Source organism: Mustela putorius, unplaced genomic scaffold, assembly GCF_011764305.1.
Source record: "Mustela putorius furo isolate JIRA1106 unplaced genomic scaffold, ASM1176430v1.1 tig00003987_pilon_pilon_pilon, whole genome shotgun sequence".
In the NCBI taxonomy this organism is placed as follows: Eukaryota; Metazoa; Chordata; class Mammalia; order Carnivora; family Mustelidae; genus Mustela; species Mustela putorius.
Window position 1 is genome coordinate 7,993,553 of NW_025422126.1, and position 21,837 is coordinate 8,015,389.

At 39.4% G+C, this 21,837-nt stretch overlaps 1 protein-coding gene and 1 long non-coding RNA gene across 5 annotated transcripts in view; one reads left to right on the plus strand and one right to left on the minus strand.

Annotated features, from left to right (window-relative positions):
* Positions 1 to 15,334, minus strand: part of CLNS1A (chloride nucleotide-sensitive channel 1A) — a 50,420-nt gene extending 35,086 nt beyond the window's left edge. For all 4 annotated transcript variants that reach the window (XR_006604183.1, XM_013050254.2, XM_004781032.3 and 1 more), the window contains exons 1-4: positions 15,114 to 15,334; positions 8,280 to 8,416; positions 1,342 to 1,440; positions 368 to 475 (exon numbers count right to left, since the gene is read on the minus strand). Coding sequence is in view for 3 of the 4 variants with exons in the window: in XM_013050254.2 (XP_012905708.1) it covers positions 368 to 475; positions 1,342 to 1,440; positions 8,280 to 8,416; positions 15,114 to 15,238 (469 nt within the window). In the remaining variant the exon portion in view is untranslated. The remainder of the gene's footprint in view (positions 1 to 367; positions 476 to 1,341; positions 1,441 to 8,279; positions 8,417 to 15,113) is intronic.
* A 34-nt stretch (positions 15,335 to 15,368) lies between these two features.
* On the plus strand, positions 15,369 to 18,861 carry LOC123389564. Its single transcript, XR_006604184.1, has 2 exons — positions 15,369 to 15,992; positions 18,507 to 18,861. It is a non-coding gene; the product is annotated as an uncharacterized LOC123389564 (long non-coding RNA).
* The last annotated feature ends 2,976 nt before the right edge of the window (positions 18,862 to 21,837 follow it).

A 21,837-nucleotide genomic window follows, 5' to 3' on the forward strand; every position in this document is an offset into this window, starting at 1 on the left:
AAAGCTGTAGGTGATAAAGTTTTTAAGTGGTGGAGGGAGAAGGCTTGTTCTCTGGGAGCAGGTGCATCAATTTAAAAGATTCTCCCAACCATCCGCTTTCTCATCTATTGTTTTCTTCCCCTCCATTTATCTCTATTCATTTTCTGCTCCCAATCATACCTACTTTTTACCCTCAAGCTTGGAAAATCCATCCATTTTTCCAGTTTGGCTTAGACATGAACTGCACCATTCACTTTTGAGTGAGTATTTAATAGAGTATTAAATGAGTATTTAATAGAAATATAAAAAGCTATAATCCCATAGCCTTAGTACAAATAACTGGTTAAAATGAAATAAACACACATTTAAGAAAATCCGTTTCACTAACCATGTGCTTCCACATCATATTCTTCTCCATCATAATCATCTGAGTCTTCATCCTCAGGATCAGGATGCAAAGCCTGGCATTCACACATTGCAGTGAACATTGCCTCCACTGAACAAGGAAATTGTAATGAACATTCTTTTCTGGCCAGTGTAGAGTGAAAATTTAATAGTATAACCAACAGTGTAAATTAATTCAATGGGTAGACAAGAAATATACCAGAGTCTCACTATTTATAAAACCTGCTAAATTCCAAGGAGAATCAATCTTGAAAAGTACTTGATGGAAATGGACAAGTCACAAAATAATAGTTCATTTTAAGATAATGCTGAGACTTCTTCATGCCTGGCTGGGTTTTCAGAGAAAAAGAGGCAGTGTCTTGATCAGACTGCTGGTATCAGGGTAAAGCCCCTTTCAGTTCATAGGGCTCTTTTCCAGCTATCCAGCTATCCTGGCATCTTCCACTTTGGAACTGCCAAGACCCCTGCCCTCTATCTGGCAAGATTCAAAGTCAATAGCATCAAGTCAATAAAAATAACCAGATCCCTCCATTCACAAAACACACCAAATAACATGGTGTCTCCTATACCCTCACCACACTGACAATCTTTGATATCAATAGGTATCTGGTCCTCAATGATACGTTAGATGTTAGGATGAAGAAAAAGCAACGGAACAGAGGTAATGAGGCTAAAGGTAAAAGTGTATGTGTAGGGGCGCCTGGGTGGCTCAGTGGGTTAAGCCGCTGCCTTCGGCTCAGGTCATGATCTCAGAGTCCTGGGATCGAGTCCCACATCGGGCTCTCTGCTCAGCGGAGAGCCTGATTCCCTCTCTCTCTCTCTGCCTGCCTCTCCGTCTACTTGTGATTTCTCTCTGTCAAATAAATAAATAGAATCTTTAAAAAAAAAGTGTATGTGTATGAGGGGTGGGATACTTGGTATATAAAAGGAAAAGAATCAATTCTATAGAATACTCACATGCTGATTTATCACTAGGCACAAATCTGAATTCAGCAATAGGTTCACCATCATCATCACTGTCTTCTTCTTCTTCAGTAACAGATTCCTTTGATTCTTCTAGGAAGGGAATAAAAATAACTTTTTAAATGATGTTTTTTGTTTTGGAAAAAAAGAACCCTAAAATAAATTCATAAAGGATGCTTCCTGATGTATCTAAACACTGCAATATAGTTTTTACTTCATAACATGGTTATTTTAGAGCTAAAAAAGACCTTGGGCAGCCTCCCTGGTCTAGTCACACTGTGCCTTACTGAACTCTAAGGATCCCAAGCCCCCTTTGAAGTCATGGTAGGGGTGAGGAAACCCAAACAGGCCTCTAACAAGTACAGTTCCACTGTCATCTGCCTCTCCTACCTTTCACCATGAAACAAAGGATTCAGTAGCAGTTTGTAAACCACTGATGTGCTTTATCACCAATAATTTACAGATGAGAAAACTAAGGCCCATAAAAGTTAGCAAACCAAACAGATAAATTACTTAAGTCTGTAGGCAAGAAAAAAATACAAATGTTCAATAAAGAAAACTAGCACAGGCTGCTGATGGAAGCAGGAACTACTACAACTATTCTGGAGGTATGCATAGCCTATTACCCAGCAATTCCTCATCTATGTATACATTATGTACAGAAGGAGTTTATACATAAATGTTTAGTGAAGTACTGTATGCACTTGTGAAAATTTTAAAAATAAATGCTACTTAAAAAAACAAACAAACATGTATTGTAACCCGGTCATGTGATATTTTATAGACAGCAGTTAAAAAGAAATGAGTATTTTTATGTAACAAAACTCCTAGATTAAAAAATGTGACCAAGTGAAAAAACCAACTACAGAATATATATAAATAATACATTTACTTATTAAAAGTTTAAACGTAAAACAAAACCATTATTTTGCTTATGGATTCTATACATATTCAGTAAAAAATCTAAAAGCTTAGATGGGAAGGACACATAACCACCTTTAGGGCAATGTTTAATTTGGGAGACAGAGTATGGAACAAAATGGAAAAGGTATGAAAAGGATTTCAATGGTACCAATACAGTTTTAGCTCTTTATATTTTTTTAAAGATTTATTCATTTTATTTTATTTTATTTTTTAAAGGATTTTTTAATTATTTATTTTACACACACAGAAAGCTTAACTTAGTTAAAAGCTTATCACAGATGCTTAACTGAGCCATGCACATCTGCCTAAAGATTTGTTCATTTCAGAAAGAGAGAGAGAGAGTGCAATTGGGGAAGAAAGGGAGAGGGATAGGGACAGAAAAAATCTCAAGCAGACTCCCCGCTAAGCATAAAGCCAGACACTCAGCTCCATCTTAGGACCTGAGCAGAAATCAAGAGTCAGACACTTAACTGACTGAGCCTCCTAGACACTCCCAGTTTTATTTCTTTAAAAGACTAATATGAGGGACGAGTGGGTGGCTCAGTCAGTTAAGCCACTGCCTTTGGCTCAGGTCATGATCCCAGGGTCCTGGGATCGAGTCCCACATCGGGCTCCTTGCTCAGCGGAGAGTCTGCTTCTCTCTTTGCCTTTTCCTGCCACTCTGCCTGCTTGTGCACACTCGCTCTCTCTCTGACAAATAAATAAGTAATAAAATCTTAAAAAAAAAAAAAAAGACAAATGAAAAAAAAAAGAATTTATGTTAGATAAAGAATAATGAAAACTTTTTATTACTCTCTGTACTTTTCCATGTTTGAACTGTTTCATAACTTTAAAAAACCAGGTTGGGGCATTGAACATTTTTATTATAAAACTAAACTCTGAAGGTATCTACAGAGTTGGCTTTTTTTCTGGCTGACTCAATTGGTAGAGCACATTGACTCTTGATCTCAGGATCTTAAGTTCGAGCTCCACACTGGATGCAGAGATTACTTAAAAATAAAATCTTCAGGGGCGCCTGGGTGGCTCAGTGGTTAAAGTCTCTGCCTTCGGCTCAGGTCATGGTCCCAGGGTCCTGGGATGGAGCCCCGCATCGGGCTCTCTGCTCGGCAGAGAGCCTGCTTTCCCCCTCTCTCTCTGCCTGCCTCTCTGCCTACTTGTGATCTCTATCTGTCAAATAAATAAATAAAATCTTTAAAAAAAAAAATCTTCAGGGGCGCCTGGGTGGCTCAGTGGGTTGGGCCGCTGCCTTCGGCTCGGGTCATGATCTCGGGGTCCTGGGATCGAGCCCCACATCGGGTTCTCTGCTCTGCAGGGAGCCTGCTTCCCCTCTCTCTCTGCCTGCCTCTCTGCCTACTTGTGATCTGTCTATTGAATAAATAAAAATCTTTAAAAAAAAAAAAAAAAAAATCTTCAGGGGTGCCTGGCTGGCTCAGTCAGTAGAGAATGAGACTCCTGCTATCTGGGTTCTAAGTACAAGTCCTTGGGTGTACTGACTGCTTAAAAATAAAATCTTAAAGAAAAAAAAAAACCTTAAAAAATAAATAATATAAAAAATTTACAAAACCAGGTCAACAAAGTACTTAAATAGACTCTCAAAACATGCTCAAACTAATATGAATTAAAGGTGTTACATGCAACTGATGAATCACTAAATTCTACCCCAGAAACTAATAATATACTACAGGTTAACTAAACTGAATTTAAATAAAAAATAACACATAAAAATGTAAATTAAATGCTGTTTAGCATATTAAAGTTACCATTTAAAAAACATTTTATTTCCCTATGCAGATGAAAACAAAGTAGAAAGATTCTTATACTACTATCAAAAGTGTAAACTGATACACAATTTTTGGAAAGCAAGCTGACAATATATGTTAAGAGCTTTAAAAACAGCACTTTCAAAAAAGCAATTCTACTCCCAGGAATCAACTATAAGGGGTATCTAAATGCTTTTTTTATTTTTATTTTTTTACTTTTATTTTTCCAAGCCATGCAAGCTAAATGTAGAATGAAAAAAATCGTTATTTTTATATATATATTTATAAGCAAAGTATAATACATATATATACATATGATATGTATATAATACATATGTATATACATATACTACATATGTATATAATACATATATGCATTATGTATATATACATATATACATATATGTATTATAAGCAAAGTATAATACATATATACACATATGATATGTATATAATACATATGTGTATATATGTATTATATACATATACATACATTGTATACATACAATACATATGTATTATATACATATATATACATATGTATTATACATATACATATATACATATGTGTATTATATGTATGTAATATGTATGTATTATAATTATATATATATAATACATATAATTATATGTATTATATATATGTATTATAATTATATGTATTACATATATGTATATATGTAATATATATTACACATATATATTACACATATATATTACACATATATATATTACATATATGTGTGTATATATTACATATATACATATATGTAATACATATAATACATATAATACATATAATACATATAATTATAATACATACATATATATAATACATATATACATATATGTATTATACTTTGCTTATAAATATAAATATAAAGATTTTTTTCATTCTACATTCAGCTTGCATGGCTTGGAAAAATAAAAGTAAAAAAATAAAAATACATATACATATATATGATATGTATATATACTTTGCTTATAAATATATACATATATATGTATAAATTTGCTTATATAAGCAAAAAAGGAAAAATATTTAAATGCCCACTATTAACAATTTTTTTTTTTAAAGATTTTATTTATTTATTTGACAGAGAGAGATCACAAGTAGGCAGAGAGGCAGGCAGAGAGAGAGAGGAGGAAGCAGGCTCCCTGCTGAGCAGAGAGCCCGATGTGGGACTCGATCCCGGGACCCCGAGATCATGACCTGAGCCGAAGGCAGCGGCTTAACCCACTGAGCCACCCAGGCGCCCCTATTAACAATTTTACATAACAGATTTCATAGGACATTTATCTGTCCTATTGCTGTTATATAGTTATATTGTTATACTGTCCTCTGTAAACAAGGGAAATAATAAAAAAAATTGGAGAACTCTAAACAACTCTAAACAGTTGAATTTAATACATTATGGTAGTACCAAAATTTTTCAGTGTTTTAATAAAAATGAAATGTATTTAACTATTATAACTATTATTCTATAACTGAATGAACATGACTTTTATATTATAAAAGTAATACATGCTGGTATAAAAATAATTGAAAGAGTGTGATGTGGTCCAAGGAAAAAGTAAGTCCCTACCACCCTAGTTCCTCTCCCTAGAAATAACATTTATAACAATATTTCTTATATCCTCAGGAACCTACCTTGAGGCAAGAAATATAAATACAATACAGTATCTTTGCAATTAAGAAAAATACACAACTATGACCAACACTCATCATCTCATGCTAGATCATAGTATCTGCCATATTTCCAGTCTCTAAACTTTTCTAAATTTTTAACAGTGCAAGTAAGTTTTCAGTTATTTTAAAAATAATCTAGTATCCTCAATTATAAGTTGAAAGTCTACTTTAATAAGGTTTATGGAGGTAATCCAAAGAGAAAAAAAAATCTGGAGCTTGAAGAATCAGGATAGGAACAAAGGCTGGGAAAACAGGATCCAAGCACGTGAACTTATGAGAAGAGCTGAATCCCACAAAAACAGAACTAGAGGGGTGCCTGGGTGGTTCAGTGGGTTAAGCCTCTGCCTTCAGCTCAGGTCATGAATCTCAGGGTTCTGGGATGGAGCCCCACATTGGGCTCTCTGCTCAATGGGGAGCCTGCTTCCATCCCTCTCTCTCTGCCTGCCTCTCTGTCTAATTGTGATCTCTGTCAAATAAATAAATAAAACCTAAAAAAAAAAAAAAAAAGAAAGAAAGAAAGAAACAAAAAAAATCTGGAACTGGAGAACTACTACGTAAATGTGACCCAGGAGGATTCTACTTTTTAGTACGATAGTGAAATCCAACTTAGTTTGGTAAGAAAGATTAATCATAGTCCCATCAATTTCAAGAATATAATCATATAGAGCAAACATTTAAAATACCTATCTCAAACCTACTGAATCCTTACTGCCTAGTCTGGGACTCCTGGTATTTTATTTTTAATGCTCCCCAGGTGTTTCTACAGTGCAGCCACGTTTAAGAACTAAATACTACAAACCCCTCATTTTTCTGGATGAAACTTAGGCTCAGAGAGACGAAAATAACTTGCTTACCAAGTTAATGACAGTCTTATTCAGTGTTTTTTTCTCTTTAGCTACATCTCTAACCTTGAACTCTACCTCTCTAACCTAATTTTCTAACATACATCTTTGGCCACTCTCCACTATTTATGGGCATTTCACACCACGAACTGGAAATGACTAGCAAGGTCACCTCTCAGTTTTGCAATTCTATGAATGAATGGCTTACACTAAGTATGAAATAATCTTGTTTATAAAATCATAGCTGTACTTATTTGGAAAGTGAACTTTATGCCCCAAACCTCCTCATTTGGAAATCTTACTACAACCCAAGGTCAACAACTTTTTCTTTTCCTTACCCTCTCTTTCAAACTTCACTAGATTTTTATCTATCTTTGCATTTTTTCCAATGGCAAGTGTTCAAAATCTTTTACCAAAAATATTTTCAGAGAGCTGAATCAGGCAGGACTGATGAGACAGGGTTGCCAAAAGCCCTAAAAGTTATTAGATAATTTAATATCACACTAATTATAAGTCACCATCTTACATCTGAAATGATATTAAAATCCTAAATTGAAGGAGCAGTAGCTTAACAGGCAAACTCACGGGGCTGTCTCTTATACACTATTTCGAAAGAAAGGCAACATTTTATTAGTTTTATTATTTTATTTATTTTTTAAGGTTTTATTTCTTTATTTGACACAGAGAAAGAGAGAGCATATGCAAGGGCGGGAGCAGGGAGGGAGAGGAAGAAGCCGAAAAAGTGGGGCTTGATCCCAGGACACTGGGCATAAGCCGAGCTGAAGGCAGATCCTTAACCAAATGAGCCACCTAGGCACCCCACACCCCATTATTTTAAAAGCACAAGTTCAGTAAAAGTGTAACAAATTGTCCTTTCAGTCACAAAGCTCTGCATTTCTACAGTTGAGCATATTAAACTGACACAACATAAGAATAACTTCTCACTTAGTTACACTTACAAAATTTAAACACAAGTTTTAATTTTGTGCCTAATTTGTTTCTCATTTGGCATTCTTACAACCCATTGTCAACAATCCCCCAAATGGATTTTTTTCTTTCTTACCCCTTCTTTCATCACTTTCACTAGATCTTTATGAATCTAATTATTTCAATAGCAAAAATTGGGAATCTTGTACTACAGGGTTTCTCAACTTGGGACACTACTGACATTTGGACTGGGTTAATTCCTGATTGTGGGAGGCTATCCTGTGCCTTGTGGGGTGCTAAGTAGCATCTCTGGTCTCTAACTACTAGATGTCAGTAGCACTCTACTCCCCTTCCAATCATGACAATCCAAATGTCATTGCCTAAAGGGGAGGGGGGGCACAACACTGTCCCCTCACTGAGAACCACTTCTCTAATAAAACAAAACAAAAAACCAGGTTCTACACTAAACTCTTGGAAGCACAAAGTATACTGATCTATGCTTCTAAGGGTGCTAAATATAAATGCCTTTACAAAGAGAAAGAATAAACAAGTCAATGTAAGAGGAAAAAGTAGAAATATAAATCCACAATAAATGAAAAATTCTAAGTGCAAATACATAGAAAATAAAAAGTACTGTCCAAATTATTTTACTGAGTTGAAATTTTGCTTAATAATCTATTACCCAAAATTGGTCAATGGCTTGAATATTAATGATCAAGACCTTTTTAAAATATATGATATTTAATATTCCACCAAAAGAAGCTCAAGATTAGATTACACCATACATACCTCCAAATTTGGCATTCACCATAACATACAAATGCTCTCGTGGATAGGCATTTAGGTCCCTGGACACGGCATGCAAGCTAATGGTAGGATATTCCAGTGAGAATCCTAATCCAGAGCCATCTAACCAAGACAGGCGGCTGAAAAACAGGTGTAAAGTAGATTATTTTAAGAAATTAAATCCTAATTTAGCCCTAAAGTTTATAAAGGTTCAGCTTGGACAGTTTTATGCATGTGAATAAATTCAAGCTTAGTGTTTAGAAATACTCCTTTTTTTTGCCCTAAAGATATTTTTTAAAAATTTATTTAACAGAGAGACACAGCAAGAGAGGGAACACAAGCAGAGGAAGTGGAAAAGGGGGCTATCTGCTGAGCATGGAACCTGATGCGGGGCTCGATCCCATCCCAAGATCCTGGGATCACAACCCAAGCTGAAGACAGATGCCCAACAACTGAGCCACCCAGGCACCCCTAGAAATATTCCTAAAATAATGAAATTCAGCAGCAGGAATTGACTTTCTTTAAAACCAATTCTGTTGGGGCGCCTGGGTGGCTTAGTGGGTTAAAGCCTCTGTCTTCAGCTCAGGTCGTGATCCCAAGGTCCTGGGATAGAGCCCCGCATCAGGCTTTCTGCTCAGCGGGGAGCCTGCTTCCTCCTCTCTCTCTGCCTGCCTCTCTGCCTACTTGTGATCTCTGTCAAATAAATAAATAAAATCTTTAAAAAAACAAAACAATTCTGTTAAGTTCTCTTCTCCTCTAGCTAAAAATTAAAAAAAAAACCTTGAAATGCAATTTCTTAAGTCACATGTGTTTCTATGCCTTTCATCCTGGTTCTTATCTGGAATGTCTTCAGGTGCCTTGCTTTTGCAATTCCTCCTCAACTGGTTAAGTCCCAGCTCCTCCTTGAGTCCTCCCTCCAATTACTCCATTACATAATGATGTCTTCTTTTTCTGAATTGCACTTATGTGCAGTAATAAGCCATTTAGCACTTAACTCTGTGGTAATGGATCTCAGATGTACCCTGACAGAATATGAGCTACTTGACAGAACCTGTCATATTCCTTTATTTCATGTTCTTCAAAACCACTAGCATTAGTGCTCAGCATATAAGTATGCAATAAACTCTTGGGAGTAACTTAATTTCTCCACAAGTAAGACATTAAATGACATATACATGAAATGGCTGTCATCATACTTACCATAAGTTAGATAATACTTATCCCATTGAAAGACCTGAAGCCTTTCAGTTATTCTGCAGCTTTAAAAGAAAGCCACAAATAAGAAAAGTCTAGTTTTCCCTCAAAAGTGGCCAAATGCAAATATTTTATTGGGATAATAAAGGAAATATATCACCAAAATCATGTTGAGTTTTGAGTAAAGGCTGGCTAATTTTTTGGCAATACTTCCCATATTTTACCTTAGCAGGGAAAAAAGTAGCAAAAAGATCCTTATGAGACCACACAACAAAAATGTTAATGGGGTAAAAGTTAATGAAATATAGTGGCTGCACAGGATTGGAGACAAATGGAGACTGACTGCTAATGAGTGCCAATTTCTTTTGGGGTGATGAAAATATTCTAAAATCAATTGTGATGGTTGCACAACTCTGTGAGTAGACTAACAACCACTGAATTGTATATGTGAATTATCTCAATAAAGCTTTTATTAAAAAAAGAAATTAATACAATAACACTCTCATATCATTCTACTTTTTACATAATTTTAACAAGCCTGGTTGCCTAATTTCTAAGCAAGCAAAAACAAATACAGTGATGAACCTAGGACTCCCTCGGGCCAGAACAATGACAGCCCAGCAGTCTGAGACCACTCATATTCCATGTAAGGGGAGAATGAACTTGACAACTTAGTCCACCTAAAGAAAATCCATGTCTGAGAACACAATTAAGTGTATATAATACATGACCCTCACTTATCAGAAGCGAAAACAGAATTAGATGGTGTAAAAATACGTACAACTCTAAGTAGACAAAAATGCAATGACTTGTACACTAAAAAAAGCAAAAGTAGGAAAAGATGCACTGTCATTTGCAAGGATTTCCATTCAACATATTTATTAAAAAAAGAAAAAGAAAACCTGGGAGGCTTAAAATGATAAATCGTAAGAAGCTTAAAGAGGTAAGCTCAAGAAATGATTTCCCAGAATGATTCATTCCATTAGTTTCAGAGAAATAGATTTTACTATTGCAATTGGATTGTGTGTGGTATACATACATATCTTTCCTGTCCACTGCTTTCTTCTTCTTCTTTTTTTTTTTTTTAAAGATTTTATTTATTTATTTAATAGAGAAAGATCGCAAGTAGGCAGAGAGGCAAGCAGAGAGAGGAGGAAGCAGGCTCCCTGCCGAGCAAAGAACCCAATGCGGGGCTCGATCCCAGGACCCTGAGACCATGACCTGAGCCGAAGGCAGAGGCTTTAAGCCACTGAGCCACCCAGGCGCCCCCCACTGCTTTCTTCGTAATGGGGAAATGAAATAGTGCTCACATATCAAAGAAGTAATGCTAGTCCTTTACTAGAACTCTATTATTTTAAGCAAATAAACTGCCTTTTCTCACTTCAAAAATGGCCAGTATCATCACAACTCAAAAGTGATAGTCCAAATTTGGGTATCCAAAATCATTTCAAATATCCAGAGCCATAAAACTTTAATAACTCAATTAGAAGATGGAAAAACTAAAATATAAAGTGGACTCACCACCTATCAAATTATGGTCTTCATTTTTTTTTTTTAATTTATTTATTTGAGGGGCACCTGGGTGGCTCAGTGGGTTGAACCTCTGCCTTCCACTCGGGTCATGCTCTCAGGGTTCTGGGATCGAGCCCCATATCGGGCTCTCTGCGCGGCGGGGAGCCTGCTTCCTCCTCCCTCTCTGCCTGCCTCTCTGCTACTTGTGATCTCTGTCTGTCAAATAAATAAATAAAATCTTAAAAAAAAAAAAAAAGATTTATTTATTTGAGAGAGCTAGAGGAGAGGGAGTGGGCAGAAAGAGAATCCCAAGCAGACTCTCCGCCAGGCTTGCTCTTACAACCCCAAGATCATGACCTAAGCCAAAGTCAAACCAAGAGTCTGGCACTTAACCAACTGAGCCACCAAGGCACCCCTATGGTCTTTACTTTAAAAAGCACATAACTGGAGCACCTGGGTGGCTCAGTGGGTTAAAGCCTCTGCCTTCGGCTCGGGTCGTGATCCCAGGGTCCTGGGATCGAGCCCCACATCGGGCTCTCTGCTTAGCGGGGAGCCTGCTTCCTCCTCTCTCTCTCTCTGCCTGCCTCTCTGTCTACTTGTGATCTCTGTCAAATAAATAAATAAATAAAAATTTTTTTTTTAAAAAAAAAGCACATAACTGGTTTGTAGTTCCTTATACATGGACATGGATATGCACTCTACAGAACAGAAGCAAATTCTACTCAAAAGCAACATTTACTCTGATCACCATGTTCTTCTTCATTTTTCCACATATTATAGAAGAAAAGCCCTCCCAAACCAAAATATCTAATTAACTACACCCAACCCAAAGAAGCCATGAGTCACAAAAGGGAAAAAACAAATAGATAGTAATACAGAGGAACATTTTGCTAATTTCTAATGCTTCTGAACAAGTATGATCATTATACCTTATTCCTGGCATGAGGTGAAGAACAGGAAAGAGATATGAGGTTTTGATTTTGAGGTGGCTTAACTATTTGTTTTAAAATTTACTTTGGCTTAAGATATATTTTAACTACCTACTTTATCCATTTCAAATGCTCTATTTTGAATAATTCATGCCTCTGATCCGTTCCCCACCTGGGTAAAAAAGTCAATTTCCTATGAAAACTCAACTTTGAAAATAAGCCCAAGAGTTCTGTATCTCTCAACACACATCTGAGAAACCACCTAAAATTAAATCAGACCCTATCTCTCTTTACCGAAAATCCTAAAATAATGTTCTCAAAGCTTTGGGCAATAAGCCAAACTCATAGAACATGCTCCTTCTTTTTTTTTTTTTCTAAGATTTTATTTATTTATCTGACAGAGAGAGACCAAGCAGGCAGAAAGGCAGGCAGAGAGAGAGAGAGGAGGAAGCAGGCTCCCTGCCAAGCAGAGAGCCCGATGCGGGACTCGATCCCCAGACCCTGAGATCATGACCTGAGCCGAAGGCAGAGGCTTAACCCACTGAGCCACCCAGGCGCCCCAAACATGCTCCTTCTTCAGTTTTATTATTTGTCCACCCTTTTCCCTTCATTCCCTCGATGAAGATGGTGTGTATATTATATACTCTGGCACACACTAAATATTGTTTCTTACCCTTGCCTCTGAGCATCCTGTCTCTTCTAAATAGAAAGTTACCCCTTAGCCCCACCTCATTAACCTGGCTGTTAATCCCCATTTGTCATATCCTCTAGGAAACCTCTGTTTGTTGAGGCCTTGATTCTATCAAGACCTGGAAATGCCTGGGGGAAAGAAAAGTGGAAAGAGTCCAAGAAGGTAATGCTAACAAAGAGTAAAGAGTGATGAATAAAGCTGTCCATGGTACTCAGAATATTCTATTCTTCTTTTACTTTTTTTAAAAGATTTTATTTATTTATTTGACAAGCAGAGATCACAAGTAAGCAGAGAGGCAGGCAGAGAGAGAGAAGGGGAAGCAGGCTCCCCGCTAAGCTGAAAGCCCGATGCGGGGCTGGATCCCAGGACCCTGAGATCATGACCTGAGCTGAAGGCAGAGGCTCAACCCACTGAGCCACCCAGGTGCCCCCAGAATATTCTATTCTTAACCTAGATATACAGGGGCTGGTTTAATTATAATTCTTTAAATCACCCATATATAATGTATATTCCTTTTTGTATGTATATTTTACAAAAATATTTTCTTAAAGAAGGTAAGAGATTTCTCAGTGAAAAGCTGATATGAAAGTTTTTTAAACATATGACCTTAAAAGAAATTTCTATTTCTTCAGTGTGATAACTATATTGTGATTATACAGGACAATGTCCTTGTTCTTAGGAGATTTTTGCTGAAGTATTTACAGACGAATGGACAACATGCCTGCAACTCTCAAACAACTCAGAAAAAAGGTAAGTGTGGTAAAATGTTAACAAGTGATGAATGTTTGTCTATGTGTATTAATAAACAACACTTGAGATTTTTCTTTAGGTTTGAAGTTTTTCAACATGAAAAGACAAGCATAGGGCCTTGTCTTCCTTTCCCCAAACAGTAGTTACATTATAGAAAGAGTCAATATACAGCACTCTCCGCCGTTTAGAATTGCTCTCCCAAGATCATTAAAGATCTCCTTGTCATTACCCATCAGATGCTTTTCAGATTTTGACTGCTTCTCCCTATTGTCTGTTCTCAAGTCTCTTCTTCCATACCTATCTTACTATAGATATGCCTTGGCCCTCTTCTCTTCTAACCTATCCGCCATGAGTATACGCTAACCTTTACACTAATGATTTCTTAATCTCTATGGTTAATACTCTCCCAACACACACACTCTTGTGTCCAACTAATCACACATGTCCAGACCAAACTCATTATTTGCACCTCACCCCCAACTTGCTTTTCCTCCCATCTCTATTTCCTCTCTCAGTGATTGGTCAAAATTCCTAAGCTGTCCTCAATGTTTTAGACTTTACATTTTCTTGTGTGCTCTGTGGTAGGCAAAAATTTGCTTCCCCCAGGACTTTCAACCCCCTAGTGTCAAGCCTATGAATATATTGTCACATGGCAAGAGAAAACCTGTATATGCAATTAAGGTTACTAATCAGTTAACAACAGAATGGAGAGATCATCCTGGATATTCTGTGTGGGTCCAATGGTATCACATGAGCTTTTTTTTTTTTTTTTTTAAGATTTTATTTATTTATTTGACCGAGATCACAAGCAGGCAGAGAGACTGGGGGAAAGCAGGCTCCCCGCTGAGCAGAGAGCCAATGCGGGGCTCGATCCCAGGACCCTGAGACCATCACCTGAGCTGAAGGCAGAGGCTTAAACCACGGAGCCACCCAGGCGCCCCGGAATCACATGAGCTCTTAAAAAGGAGAGAAATTTCCCTGGCTGTAGACAAAAGTGATGCATCAGTAGAAGTCAGACAAATTTCAAGGATGGGAAGGATTCAATGTGTCATTGCTGGCTTGAGGATGACTGAAACCGCGTAACAAGGAAATAGGGACCTCAGTCCTACAGCTACGATATTGGAGACACATCTGTCTTACGGCAAAATTACAGTACTCCAGGAGGCCAAACAAATAAAAGGGCAATTCCTCCTAGGAATGGAAATGGGAGTCAGAAATGGGAAACGAGAAATGGGAGTCTCAGTCTCTCTTGGATCTGATCTCAGTTTGCGTGGGGTTGAGGATGTTCCTCTCCCCATCCACACCTACAGAAGAAAAGCCGTACTTCTTAACTAAACTTTTAAAATCCTCCACAATCTGCTCTAAACTTAGATATTTTGCCCAGGGCAACACCTTCCGCACCTTTTCACAGGCAAGACAGGCACAAGGATGATTCTCAACTCAGGGGCTGGAAACTCAAAATCTTAAAACGAAACCCTGAATAAAGAGCGACGCACTCAGCAGACGTCGGGAAAACAGGTAAAAGCATAATCAATGAGAGAACTCCGTGTGAGAAAGAGGAAGACTCGGGAGAAAGGGACACCGGAACAATCGAGTCTCCGCCCCGGCACAGGCCCCCCTGAGGCGACCCAGAGCTCGCGCGCTCCACCTCTCAGCAGCCCGCGAGGTCGCGGTCTCGTCCCCGCCCCGCCACTCAGCCGCGCCAGCAGGAGGAAGGCGGCGCGCAGGAAACCGACACAGGGGAACAGGGACCCTGCCTACCTCTCAGCGATGTACAGTGTGCCGGTGCCGAGGCCCTTGCCGTTCAGCACAGCCTCGGTCTCTGGCTGCTGCTGCCGAAGCCCCTCAGCCGAGCCAGGCGGCGGGAAACTTCTGAGGAAGCTCATTGCAGCAGGGAGCGTGGAGACACGAACCGGGAGGATGCTGAAGCACGTCGGCTCGAGGGGCAAGCCTCGCCCCGCCCCGCCCCGGAAACGGTGGCAATCACCCCGGAAGAGCAACTTAGTCCGCCCCGGAATTTGAGCCCCATCCACCATAGAGACGAGTCGTCCGGGGGCTGGCTCCCGGAGGCTTGAGAGGACCCGGCCGCGTCGGTCACGTGACTCCCTTCTCCGGGCGTCGGCCCCGTCGCCGTTTCTTAGGCTCCGGGCTTGAAAAGCTGAACTTTCTCTCCGGCATCCTAGTCCTGCGTCGTCACAGCAACCCTCTGAGAGAGGAAGCACAAGGAATGATAAACTCTTTTTTCTACAGAGGAGGAACAGAGGCCTGAGCCTTGGACAGGAATCAAAGACCGCGTCATCTAGAGATCCGAAGTCTAAATAAGGGTTCACGGCTTTTCTCGCCTGCGCGGGCCTCAGCCTGGCGCGTCCACATCTCAGTTTAACGGCCGTGCCTCCGCCATCAGTCTAAGTTGAGACGCTGCCCCAGTGCGGGAGCTGCGTATCCCCTCGTCTCGGGCGGGCAAACAAGCCCAAAGAGGTAATGAACTCTGGATGAAGAGTTGGCTATGTCAGGGAGGACATGGCGCCCTGAAAGGAAAAGAATTCGTCCGTCAGATTCGGAACCCTTGCGTTATTTCTTCGTTGGGCACTGAAGAACGAAGTAATATGAGCAATGAAAACTTTCATCAGGAAATAATTGGTAATGGGTAACCGAGTGTTCTGTGTCAGGCACTGTCCCAGGCCCTGATTTCCTCTTTATGCTAATTATATGAGAAAGCTATTATTGATCCAGTTTTACAGATGGAAAACCTGAGGCATTAAACTGAAGAGCGAGGGTTTAGCCGGGAGAGACCTAGTGGAATTGAAGTCAGTCAGTTTCTAGGCCAAATTTTCTAGCCTGTGAAATCAGTATACTCATGCCTATACCAGCATTGTTGAGGCTGATGACTGGACATGTGGAACAGCTGCATTTCTATCTACTGAAAGAGGAGTCTTGGGTTGTTTTGTTTTGTTTTTTATTATTTTTTTTTTTAACTAGGCTTCGTTTGTTGGTAGCGATACTGGAGGAGGGGCACGCTGAGCTGGGAGAGTATTAGAAAGTTGTTCCCACAGTATAGGTGAGACAGTGGCAGTGAGAATGAAAACAGAGGAGTCTGGAGCTATTACAAAGGTAAAATCCTCAAAATCTGGAGAGAGACTGAGAGAAAGAAGGTGGTGAAAATGCACATGAGGATGGATGAAGAGAGAGAAGTCAAGGATGATTCCCAGGCAAAGTGAGTGCGTGGATGCTGGCTCATTTCTCCAAGATGGAGAATTCAGGAGGAGGAGTAAGCTTTGAGAGGCGCTAACAATCTCATATGGGAAATGGAGAGTTTCAGGGTTCCATGGGACAGCTACATGTGGTTGACTATTTAGAAAAGCAGCCAATGCTTTGTTCAGAAATGGAATCTCCTAAATCATGCAGAGAGAAAATTGGCTAAGACCTGTATGATAATTTCATATCAACTTGACATAGTTTTCATAGTGTCTTTGTAGAAAGTGCTAGTCTAATGGTGAAACATTTTATTCAAGTTTATAACTGAAGAAAAGAGATAGCTATGACAAAGAGCTCTTCACCTGTTACAGTGACAGGCTCAGAGGAGGCATTTAAGCAAATGTATGTCAAAGCAAACAGGCATATCAGTAAGAAATTAAAGCAGGGCAGGATTTGTTCCTTTGCCTCCTATATATCCCAATGAGTAACAGAAGCACTAGGCCTAACAGGTCTCACTTATGTATAGTATTTTACTTTTCAAAAGAATGTTTTTCTCATCCATTGTCTCCTTTGATCTTTGTAATAATTCTGTAAGGTAGGCATGGGGGCTGTTACTATGCCCACTGTACAGATAAGAAAACTGAAGATCAGAGAAAGTAGGTGATTTCCTGCAGGCTACATTACTAGTACTTTAGAAATTAAATTCCTTCTTTTTTATGTCAGGTTCAGTGTTTTCACTACAAACCATCACCTTTACAACTATTAGCAGAGAGATATAAGGATGTTCCTGCCTTTTGGTGATAGTAAGAATTAAACTTCCTGTATGTCCGTTCTTACTAGGATCATACTTTTAATAGTCCTCTTAAGACTTGAAGATGAGTGATTAGAGTTGAAAGAAGACTGGTGAAAACTTTGTTTTCAGGACTAGATATCCCCTGAGATTCCTAGTCTTCCTTCCAGCATGACATCTGACACGCTGTGGCTGACAACTAGGACCTCAGTGGGAGCTATTAGCTGGAATACCTTTCCATGGCCTCTCTGTGTAGCCTGAGCTTCCACACAGCTTGGTAGCTGTGTTTTTTGTTTGTTTGTTTGTGTGCATGTGTGTATGTGTGTGTTTTTTTTTTTTTAAGACTTTATTTGACAGCAAGAGAGGGAACACAAACAGGGGGAGTGGGAGAGGGGGAATCAGGTTTCCTACTGATCAGGGAACCTGATGTGGGGCTCAGTCCCACATCCCACATGACCCTGGGATCATGACCTGAGCCGAAAGCAGACGCTTAATAACAGCCACCCAGGCGCCCTGGCAGCTGGGCTTTAAAGGTGAGCATCCCAAAAGAGAGACTGATAGAAGCTGCTCTTCTAACCTTGCCTTGAAAGTTACAGAGTGGGACGCCTGGGTGGCTCAGTTGGTTGGACGACTGCCTTCGGCTCAGGTCATGATCCCGGAGTCCCGGGATCGAGTCCCGCATCGGGCTCCCACCTCCATGGGGAGTCTGCTTCTTCCTCTGACCTTCTCCTCGCTCATGCTCTCTCTCTCACTGTCTCTCTCTCAAATGAATAAATAAAATCTTTAAAAGAAAAAAGAAAGAAAGAAAGTTACAGACTGTGGCCACAAGTAGGATCTCCTGGATTTTTCTTTTTCTTTTTTAATGAGCCTTGTAGTATTATATGCAATGAAATGCCTGCAGCCCTGGCTGCCACCTTGACTCACTACAGCTTTGGGAGAGTCTTTGAGACAGATGTACCCAGCTAAATGGCCCAGATTTGTGATCCACAGAAACTGTGAGATAATATTTGTTGTTTTAAGTCACTAAGTTTTGGGGTAAACCTAACAATAACCGATTAGCTAAAGAGAAGTGAGAGAGAACCTTGAATAGTGTTGAGTCATTGTGCTTCTCCTTATACACTTGACTTGGCAAGCTTGTCCATGCCCATAATTTCAATAATGCTGTACAGGGACTCCCAGATTTGTATCTCCATCCCAGAACTCTCTTGTGAACTACAGACTTTTACATCCAGCAGCCTGCTAGACTTCTGTACTTGGCAGTTCCACAGACACTTCTCATTCAGCTTATCAAAAGTTGAACTTGTAAACCGTGGACTTTGGGTGATAATGATGTGTCTCAAGGTAAGTTCATTGGTTGCAACAAATGTACAGCTCTGGTGGGGAATGTTAATAATGAGGGAGGCTGTGCATGACTGGGGGCAGGAATATATGGGAGATCTGTGTATCATCCCCTCAGTTTTGCTGTGAACTTAAAACTGCTCTGAGAAATAGTCTTAATAAAAATCTGAATTTGCCATCTTCTCATTCAATTCTACTTTTTCTTCAGTGTCCATTCTATGGAAAAATACCACCTCTGTTTAGTTGCTCAAGTTAGAAACCTGGAATTTATTATTTCTTATTTATTATTATTATTTATTATTATTTATTATTTCTCCCTCACTCTTCATATTCAGTAATAATAATAATTAAAGACAGCAACTAACATTTATGGAGGGCTTACTATATGCTACGTACTCACTGTTCTAAGCATTTTATGTGTATCAATCTTCATAGCAATCCTAGGAAATAAATGCTGTCATGATTCCTGTTTTACAGATTAAAAAAAAAAAAAAAAAGTCAGGACGAAGTAACTTGCCCAAGGTCCATACCTACTCAGTGGCAGAGCTTGATGTAGAATCTGTGTTGTTGGGCAGCAAAGCATACACCCTTTAACCACTATATTCTACTGCCTCCAGTCAACCAAGTCCTGTCACTTCTTAACTACCATATCATGAATCTGACCCTTCACTCCTCCACTGTTGTCCACTCAGGTCCTCTGTCTATTAAACCACTCTAAGAGCCTCCAAACCGGTCTTGGTTCACTGAACTCAGAGACCTCATTGTCTTTGGGGAAGAGGTACAAGAAATTATAATCTTTGTTAAATGTTGTATTGAAGGCTGCACCAAGTGCCAAGGGATTGCTCTGCATGAGAACCTAGAGAACTAGGAGAACGTGACATTTGAGCTGGGACTTGAGGATGAGGAGTTTAAAGATAAAAAGTACAAGTGGAGGTATTTCCATTTTGTTGCACAGAGATAGGAAGGACCATGCAGTCTTTAAGGAATTGCAAGAATTTGTGGCATATGACAGCATGATGGGGCTGGAAAGTAGGCCAAGATGGTCTGGGAGGGGCCATGTATATAGCAAGCCCTTGGTGAGTGACTTGCCACAAATTATCGCTGAAATCTGTAGCATTTTGCTAAAACAATGGTGCAATGATAAATAAGCCTGGCCGACTGCCCTGCCCTTGAACTCAACTTAGCAGCTTTTCTGCCTCTTACCATGACTTGAGGTACATTTCCACTGTCATGAAACCATAATTCACGAGGGGCACCTTGGTGTTCAGTTGGGTAAGTGTCTGACTCTTGATTTTGGCTCACGTCGTGATCCCATGTTGGCCTCCATGCTGAATGTGGAACCTGCTTAAGATTCTCTCTCTCGGGGTGCCTGGGTGGCTCAGTGGGTTAAAGCCTCTGCCTTCGGCTCAGGTCAGGATCCTAGGATCAAGCCCCATGTCGGGCTCTCTGCTCCACAGGGAGCCTGCTTCCTCCCCTCTCTCTCTCTGCCTGCCTCTCTGCCTGCTTGTGATTTCTCTCTCTCTGTCAAATAAATAAAATCTTTAAAAAAAAAAAAAAAGATTCTCTCTCTCCATCTTCCTCCACTCCTCCCAACCAACTACCCTCCCACTGCATGCAAGTGCTCACTCTCTCAAAAAAAAAAACACAAAAACTAGACTGTGTTGTTTCTTTTTTTGTGGGAAGGGGATGGTTGAAGGAGTGGGTACCATATATGATATGGTGATGTTCCTAAATTTAAGGATTTGAGGTCTCTGTTAACATAACGTGGACAGTGTCATGTGTGAGCAAAAGTTAACTTTTATAAGGTAATGCGTGATGTATATGAATAAACAAGTGAAATAAAATCAATGAAAAAGCATGAATCAGGAGGAAAGAATACAGAAAAAATAAAAATCATGAAGTGAGAAAATAAATTAGAATTGTGATTTTGTATTCTGCACTAGTCTAAGTCTTTACATTTGATGTGACACCTATCATTGGGTTTTAACTTAAAAGGAATTGCTCCTAACCTGTTGATTTTTCAAGCATATGGCTTTGAGAGGTTAATACAGTTAATGATGTTTCAGAGCTCTTAATGCTTGCATACCAGGTGCCAGGCAGCATAGTCCCCCACTATGTACAAGGTTTTCAGGAGAAGGTTAACATTAAGGTTGTGAGGGTCATTTCAGGTTCCTCCTTCGTCCTTGAATTGCAGAGCAAGGATTATCAGGGAAGATGGTGAATCTTGAAATAGGCCCAAGAGGTGAGTTCAGACAGCAATACCCTTATTTTAACAAACTACTGAGGTCCCTCTTAAATGTATAACTAGTAGAAATCACAAAGGGCAGAACATCACCACATCAGCAGACATTCTTTCAGAGTGAATGAGCAAGTGGCCTAAACTGAAGAAAGCAGCTTGTGTAACAACATACAGCAGCAGAGACCTCATGGCCAGAAGTAGAAATTTAGGAAATAAGAAGTTTCAAAGCCTAACCTATTAGGGTCTAGGTCCAGGAAAATACAGACTCTTTTCTCCTGCTGCCTCCTCAGCTGCCACTGCCTTTCTCTGTTGAAAACCTCCCAAGTCCCCTCAGGGCTGCTGCTGACCCAGGAGCAAAAAATATGCTCTTCGTTCTCAAAGCTTCCTGCCGCCTGGGTCTTCTGGCTTTTACAGATAATGGAGTGTGTTGTTTGGTTATATAAACTGTCAATTTTATTATGAAGGATCTTTGTTCAGAAAGATCTAGTTTTTTTAATCTCCAAATAAAAAGTACTAAAGGGAAATGCATTAACATATTGAGTGGTTATTTCTGAGTGGTGGGGATGTGACTAATTTTTCTTACTATCTGTTTAATAAGCATATGTAAATTTATCAGTAAAGAAGAACTCTATTTAAAAAGGCTATTAAAGGGGCACCCCCCTTCAGCTCAGTTCATGATCCTGGAGTCCTGGGATCAAGCCCTTCCCCCTGCTTATGCTCTCTCTCTCTCAAATAAATAAATCTTAAAAAAAAAAAAAAAGGACTAATAATGGGAGAAACTCTAGGACTTAAGAGAATTGGCCTTCTCTGCTGTTACGGTGTTCAGATAGAATCCTGGAATGGCTCATTGGAATGACCCACAAAACAGTGAGGCTGAGTGCTTACTTAGCATGTAAACTGAGTTTGTTTATTAACTCTACCTC